Source organism: Procambarus clarkii, chromosome 11, assembly GCF_040958095.1.
Source record: "Procambarus clarkii isolate CNS0578487 chromosome 11, FALCON_Pclarkii_2.0, whole genome shotgun sequence".
NCBI lineage: Eukaryota > Metazoa > Arthropoda > Malacostraca > Decapoda > Cambaridae > Procambarus > Procambarus clarkii.
In genome coordinates this window covers 29,447,502-29,455,851 of record NC_091160.1, presented here as the reverse complement: position 1 = coordinate 29,455,851, position 8,350 = coordinate 29,447,502, and the positions used below count along the sequence as shown (strand labels likewise).

Below are 8,350 nucleotides of genomic sequence, written 5' to 3'. Positions count from 1 at the left end.
GAGGCAACTACAGAAGCACCATACTGTCCCCCGAGCTTAGAGCGGCAGCTAAAAGCCTTCGTGAGAACAAGGAGATAGTTGTCAGGAGAGGTGACAAGTCGCCAATATATGTCATTCTTAAAAAAGACGAATATCTGGCGAAAATGAACATCATACTCTCTGACCAAACTAAGTTCCAAAGGGTAACGAAGGACACTACAGCCGAATTAAAAGCAAAGGTCAACAAACTGATCGAAACTGTGAACGCCAAGAAATCCGGACTCCACCTGCCAAAGATCATTGGGGAATATAAACCTGGATATGCGTATGGAAATGTCAAGACGCACAAGCCTGGAAACCCACTTCGGCCAATCATTAGCCAGATACCCACACCCACGTACAGATTGGCAAAGCGACTCAACGGCCTGCTGACTCCTTATGTTCCTTGCGCCTTCAGCCTGAAGTCTCCAAAGGAATTTGTGGACTTACTGCGGGGCGCACGGGCCACAGGGATAAGAGCCTCGTTGGACGTAGAATCGCTGTTTACCAACGTACCTGTGGACGAGACAATCGGAATGATAGCCGACAGAGTGTATCGTGATCCAGCCTGTACTCCTCTTGACATGCCAGAAAGTATTCTGAGGAAACTACTCCAAGCTTGTACTAAAGAGGCACCCTTCTTGAGCCCGGATGGGCATATGTATAAGCAAGTAGATGGGGTCGCTATGGGTTCTCCCCTAGGTGTCCTGTTTGCAAACTTCTACATGGGTACCATCGAGCAAAAAGTCTTAGTCGACATGAACTTGAAACCGGCCATATACTGCAGGTATGTTGACGACATTTTTACACAGGTACCTGATGTCAGACATCTGCAGGAGCTGAAGGAGGCATTTGAGCAGAGTTCCGTGCTGCGTTTCACTTACGAGACGGAAAAGGATGGGAAGCTGCCTTTTCTAGATGTAACAGTCATGGAAAAGGGCGGAGGTTTCCACACTGCAGTCTACACAAAGGAAACAAACATAGGAATGTGCCTAAATGCCAACAGCGACTGCCCTGACAGGTACAAGAGGAGTGTTGTTAACGCATACGTCGACCGTGCTCTCAGCCACAGCTCAGAATGGAAGCAAGTCGACGAAGAACTCTGTAGGGTAAGGCAGGTTCTAGTCAATAACGGCTTCTCCAATGGTTTCATCGAAGACATCATAAGAAGGAAAGTGAAAAGCCATGCAACCTCCGAAGAGACAACTAACACAACACCTATACCCCCTATTAGACTATTTTACAGGAACTTCTTTTCCACAGCTCATAAAACAGAGGAAAGGGTCCTGAAAGATATTGTTAATAGAAACGTTATCCCTACAGACAAAAATCAGAGGATACAACTGACGATTTACTATAAAACCAGAAAAACGGCCAGCCTACTCATGAGAAACTCTCCAGACACGAAACAGAACGCTTTAAAAGAGACTAACGTCGTCTATGCCTTCAAATGCCCACTTGGGGACTGTAAGCTCCAAAAAACCCAGTATATAGGCAAGACAACAACATCTCTTTCTAGGCGTTTAACGATGCATAAACAACAGGGCTCCATTAAGGAACATATAATCTCTTCCCATAACCAAACCATCGCCAGAGAAATCCTAGTAAACAACACAGAAATCATCGATAGATACAGCGATAGCAGGCGGCTTGACGTTTGCGAGGCACTACACATCAAGAAGTCAACACCAGCAATCAACAGCCAATTATTGCACAACTATATTCTACCCACCTCAAGACTCCGCTCCAATATAGAAGCATCAAGAAATATGGACCAATAGGCTTTCTACAAACACTTCTATTCAATATCCATTGTTTCGTGTTCTGTCTTGTGTTGATACTTTTAATACCCTATTAATATCCTCTAATGCCACATCATCCTTCCCACCTCACTCAAATGTAATGCCACATCACCCTTCCCACCTCACTCAAATGTAGATATAAAATCAGGGAAACGCAAGTTCTAATCAGTTGTGTATTTGTGAAGTCTTTGAAAATGTAATAAGTTTTACGAAACGCGCCCGTGTCGCGTCAGACTAGAAATAAAAATGAATTTTGGAGAAGTGATTTTTGATTTACCTCCAACAGTGAAGCATAATGTACGAAAGATTGAGAAAATTCGTGTTAGAATTATTAATCTTACTTTTTCGGTCATATTTAATAAAATATATATATATATATATATATATATATATATATATATATATATATATATATATATATATATATATATATATATATATATATATCTATATATATATATATATATATATATATATATATATATATATATATATATATATATATATATATATATATATATATATATATATATATATATATATATATATATATATTACATATAACCGAAAAAGTAAGATTAATAATTCAAACACGAATTTTCTCAATATTTCTTGTGTTTCTTTTCACTGTCGATGGTAATTGAAAAATTAATTCTCCAAAATTAATTTTTATTTCTAGTCTGACGCGACGCTTGAACGCGTTTCTTAATAACTTATTACATTTTAAAAGACTTTAGTTTACACACACACAACTATAACCTGCAAACACTAAACAGAGTTCTTCTATGCTATATTTTTAAAAATCTTTCATCATATATACCTGCATTTGGGTGACGTGATATGTTACAACAGTTTTGGATGAGGTGACCAAATCTTTCAACACAAGACAAAACACGAAACAATGGGTATATATTGGGTAAATTAGAGGGAAGAATAGAAGTAACTGCAAAGGGCCTATTGGCCAATATTTCTTGATGCTTCTATATTGGTGCGGAGTCTTGGGGTGGGTAGAATATAGTTGTGCATTAATTTGCTGTTGATTGCTGGGGTTGACTTCTTGATGTGTAGTGCCTCGCAGATGTCAAGCCGCCTGCTATCGCTGTATCTATCGATGATTTCTGTGTTTTTGTTAAGATTTCTCTGGTGATGGTCTGGTTGTGGGAAGAGATTATATGTTCCTTAATGAAGCCCTGTTGCTGATGCATCGTTAATCGCCTGGAAAGAGATGTTGTTGTCTTGCCTATATACTGAGTTCTTTGAGGCTTACAGTCCCCAAGTGGGCATTTGAAGGCATAGACGACGTTGGTCTCTTTTAAAGCATTCTGCTTTGTGTCTGGAGAGTTTCTCATGAGTAGGTTGGCGGTTTTTTTATTTTATAGTAAATCGTCAATTGTATCTTCTGATTTTTGTCTGTAGGGATAACGTTCCTATCAACAATATCTTTCAGGACTCTTTCCTCCGTTTTAAGAGTTGTGGAAAAGAAGTTCCTGTAAAATAGTCTAATAGGGGGTAAAGGTGTTGTGTTAGTTGTCTCTTAAGAGGATGCATGGCGTTTCACATTCCTTCTTATGATGTCTTCAACGAAACCATTGGAGAAGCCGTTGTTGACTAGGACCTGCCTTACCCTACAGAGTTTCTACGTCCAACGAGGCTCTTATCCCTATGGTCTGTGTTCCCATCAGTAAGTCAACAAATTCCTTTGGAGACCAGGCTGAAGGCGCAAGGGACATAAGGAGTCAGCAACCCGTTGAGTCGCTTTGCCAGTCTGTACGTGGGTGTGGGTATCTGGCTGATGATTGGTCGAAGTGGGTTTCCAGGCTTGTGTGTCTTGACATTTCCATACGCATACCCAGGATTGCATTCCATACGGAATACCCATAACGCATACGCAGGTTTGTATTCCATACGGAATACAAACCTGGGTATAAGTATGGAAATGTCAAGACACACAAGCCTGGAAACCCACTTCGGCCAATCATCAGCCAGATACCCACACCCACGTACAGACTGGCAAAGCGACTCAACGACTTGCTGACCCCTTATGTCCCTTGTGCCTTCAGCCTGAAGTCTCCAAAGGAATTTGTTGACTTACTGCGGGGAACACAGGCCGCAGGGATAAGAGCCTCATTGGACGTAAAATCACTGTTTACCAACGTACCTGTGGATGAAACAATCGGGATGATAGCGGACAGAGTGTATCGTGATCCGGCCTGTACTCCTCTTCACATACCAGAAAACATTCTAAGGAAACTACTCCAAGCTTGTACTAAAGAGGCACCCTTCTTGAGGCCGGATGGGCACATGTATAAGCAAGTAGATGGGGTCGCCATGGGTTCTCCCCTAGGTGTCCTGTTTGCGAATTTCTACATGGGTACCATCGAACAGAAGGTCTTAGTCGACATGAACTTTAAACCGGCCATATACTGCAGGTATGTTGACGACAATTTCACACAGGTACCTAATGTCAAACATCTTCAAGAGCTGAAAGAGGCATTTGAGCGGAATTCTGTGTTGCGTTTCACTTACGAGATGTAGAAGGATGGGAAGCTGCCCTTTCTAGACGTAACAGTCATGGAAAGGAGTGGAGGTTTCCACACTGCAGTCTACACTATAGAAACAAACATAGGAATGTGCCTAAATGCCAACAGTGACTGCCCTGATAGGTACAAGAGGAGTGTTGTTAACGCTTATGTCGACCGTGCTCTCAGCCACAGCTCAAGATGGAAGCAAGTCGATAATGAACTCTGTAGGGTAAGGCAGGTCCTAGTCAACAACGGCTTCTCCAATTGTTTCGTTGAAGACATCAAAAGAAGGTAGGTGAAACACCATGCAACCTCTGAAGAGACAGCTAACACAACACCTTTACCCGCTATTAGACTATTTTACAGGAACTTCTTTTCCACAGCTCATAAAACGGAGGAAAGGGTCCTGAAAGATATTGTTGATAGGAACGTTATCCCTACAGACAAAAATCAAAAGATGCAACTGACGATTTACTATAAAACCAAGAAAACGGCCAACCTACTCATGAGAAACTCTCCAGACACAAAGCAGAACGCTTTAAAAGAGACCAACGTCGTCTATGCCTTCAAATGCCCACTTGGGGACTGTAAGCCTCAAAGAATTCAGTATATAGGCAAGACAACAACATCTCCTACCAGGCGATTAACGATGCATAAGCAACAGGGCTCCATTAAGGAACATATAATATCTTCCCACAACCAGACTATCACCAGAGAAGTCTTAACAAAAAACACGGAAATCATCGATAGATACAGCGATAGCAGGCGGCTTGATATCTGCGAGGCACTACACATTAAGAAGTCGACACCAGCAATCAACAGCCAATTAATGGACAACTATATTCTACCCACTTCAAGACTCCGCACCAATATAGAAGCATCAAGAAATATGGGCCAATAGGCCTTCTGCAGTTACTTCCATTCTTCCCTTTAACTTACAAAATATTATAATCATTGTTTCGTGTTCTGTTTTGTGTTGAAAGTTTGTTTTCACCTCATCCAAAACTGTTGTAACATATCACCTCACCCAAATGCAGGTATAAAATCGAAGCTGTTTGAACTCTGTTCAGTTATAGTTGTGTGTGTGTAAACTAAAGTCTTCGAAAATGTAATAAGTTTTACGAAACTCGTTCAAGTGTCGCGTCAGACTAGAAATAAAAATTAATTTAGGAGAATTAATTTTTCAGTTACCATCAACAGTGAAAAGAAATATAAGAAACAGAGAAAATTCGTTTTAGAATTATTAATCTTACTTTTTCGGTCATATTTAGTAATATATATATATATATATATATATATATATATATATATATATATATATATATATATATATATATATATATATATATATATATATATATATATATATATATATATATATATATATAACTTTAATGTGATTTTTGTGTACATCTTAAACAGCTTATGAGGTTATCTTGAGATGATTTCGGGGCTTTAGTGTCCCTGCGGCTCGGTCGTCGACCAAGCCTCCATCCCCAGGAAGCAGCCCGTGACAGCTGACTAACACCCAGGTACCTATTTTACTGCTAGGTAACAGGGGCATAGGGTGAAAGAAACTCTGCCCATTGTTTCTCGCCGGCGCCTGGGATCGAACCCAGGATCACAAGTTCAGCGTGCTGTCCGCTCGGCCGACCGGCTTCCCAGGGAGGGAGGAGCCGAGCAATTAGCAATGAGGGAGCAATTAGGAATCAATACCCGCACAAGTTGGCCCATTAAGTAAGTTGTGTCGTCTAAGAGAGCACTGTAAATAAATGAACCTCTCCCGTCACAGCTAATCCCGCATTAAAAGTTCCAGTTCTCATCGGCAACATCTCAGTATCTTTGAATGTCTCTGCGTCGCGAAAAACGAGACCTGAGTATAACAATTCCAAGTGCCTCAACCAAACAGTTCACCAAATAACATTCGACTTCTCAAGGCCCGTCCTAATAATAAAAAGCCAAATGCTCGTTAATTCAGCCGCTAACCACCTAGTTAGAAAGGAAAACCTGTTTTCCACACCCCTAGAACTGATGATGTACGATTATTTCTCGAACTTCGCTGACGATCACTGTTCGAATCGCAACTCCGTAAATTCTTCACTCACGTTCTTCAAATGTAAATATTATCCAACAGAACTAAAACACCTAACCTCACATTACTTAATGTAACTTTAACGGCTAACCTAACCTAACCTAACCTAACGTAACCTAACCTAACGTAACCTAACCTAACGTAACCTTCAACAAATTATGCATGGAACTTTAATATGAAATAATATTAATTTGCATGAAATAGAAAACTAATTTAAATATACAATTCGTTAAAATTTATAAATGTGACTTGGGGGTCGGCTGCTGCTTTAGGCTTAGCTCTTCTAGGGGCTGCGTAGCTCCTAGGACAGCGAGGGCTAGGGGCTGCCTAGCTCCTAGGACAGCTAGGGCTAGGGGCTGCCTAGCTCCTAGGACAGCTAGGGCTAGGGGCTGCCTAGCTCCTAGGACAGCTAGGGCTAGGGGCTGCCTAGCCTCTAGGAAAGCTATGCGGCTTCTCGAAGTATGTTGGTTTGGTGTTCTGTTGGGGTGAATGCCTACCAACTACAAACAGGATTATTAAAGCAACCAAGAGGTTATTGACCAAATAGCAACTATACTTGGCTTTGGACAATGTTCAGAACCAATGTATACTCTCAGTGTATACTCTTCCACCGGGAAGAGGAGTACACCTCTTGGAATATATTTTCAAGTAAAGTATATTCCTGAGAAGTGTATTATAATTTTTTTTATATCTTATTATATATTTTAAAGATAATATTTCTTGTTTCTTTGAATATTTATTGTTGATATTGAGAGCCGTAATCTTTTTACTGGAAACGTTCAGAAGCCTCGACTGTAAATGATTAGACGATTAGAGTTCAAGGCCTGCGACCATGTAAGGTGTCAGGGAGATAGAGTGGCGATGTTATGAGAACTTATTAAAGCCCTCAAGGCCTACACATAGTGGTACAGAAACCACTCAGTGCCACACCCAGCCTCCCAGTAGTACAGCATTAACACAGTGCCACACCCAGCCTCCCAGTAGTACAGCATTAACACAGTGCCACACCCAGCCTCCCAGTAGTACAGCATTAACACAGTGCCACACCCAGCCTCCCAGTAGTACAGCATTAACACAGTGCCACACCCAGCCTCCCAGTAGTACAGCATTAACACAGTGCCACACCCAGCCTCCCAGTAGTACAGCATCAACACAGTGCCACACCCAGCCTCCCAGTAGTACAGCATTAACACAGTGCCACACCCAGCCTCCCAGTAGTACAGCATTAACACAGTGCCACACCCAGCCTCCCAGTAGTACAACATTAACACAGTGCCACACCCAGCCTCCCAGTAGTACAGCATCAACACAGTGCCACACCCAGCCTCCCAGTAGTACAGCATCAACACAGTGCCACACGCAGCCTCCCAGTGGCACAACATTAACACAGTGCCACACCCAGCCTCCCAGTAGTACAGCATCAACACAGTGCCACACGCAGCCTCCCAGTGGCACAACATTAACACAGTGCCACACCCAGCCTCCCAGTAGTACAGCATCAACACAGTGCCACACCCAGCCTCCCAGTGGCACAACATTAACACAGTGCCACACCCAGCCTCCCAGTGGCACAACATTAACACAGTGCCACACCCAGCCTCCCAGTGGCACAACATTAACACAGTGCCACACCCAGCCTCCCAGTGCCTCCCTGTAATGCTTGTACATATTACTTTGCAAGCTGTGAGTGTTGAAGGATAAGGTCGTGTAGGATAAGTGTGAGCATCAGGGAGTTACTGTAGCAACTTTACAATATAAACTTAACGAGAGAGAGAGAGAGAGAGAGAGAGAGAGAGAGAGAGAGAGAGAGAGAGAGAGAGAGAGAGAGAGAGAGAGAGAGAGAGAGAGAGAGAGAGAGAGAGAGAGAGAGAGAGAGAGAGAGAGAGAGAGAGAGAGAGAGAGAGAGAGAGAGAGAG

General features: G+C 42.1%; 1 protein-coding gene across 1 annotated transcript; it reads left to right on the top strand.

Moving 5' to 3' along the window:
- The first annotated feature begins 4,220 nt into the window (after positions 1–4,220).
- Positions 4,221–8,091, top strand: LOC138363630 (uncharacterized). Its single transcript, XM_069322997.1, has 2 exons — positions 4,221–4,249; positions 7,338–8,091. The coding sequence occupies exons 1-2, from the start codon at positions 4,221–4,223 to the stop codon at positions 8,089–8,091; spliced, it is 783 nt and encodes a 260-aa protein (XP_069179098.1).
- Positions 8,092–8,350: the final 259 nt, after the last annotated feature.

Excerpts from the sequence above, each read along its gene's own strand:
- LOC138363630 (XM_069322997.1), top strand. The coding sequence starts at position 4,221 with ATGAACTTTAAACCGGCCATATACTGCAG. Across the intron at positions 4,250-7,337 it reads AAACCGGCCATATACTGCAG|TGGTACAGAAACCACTCAGT; the intron begins GTATGTTGACGA and ends GCCTACACATAG.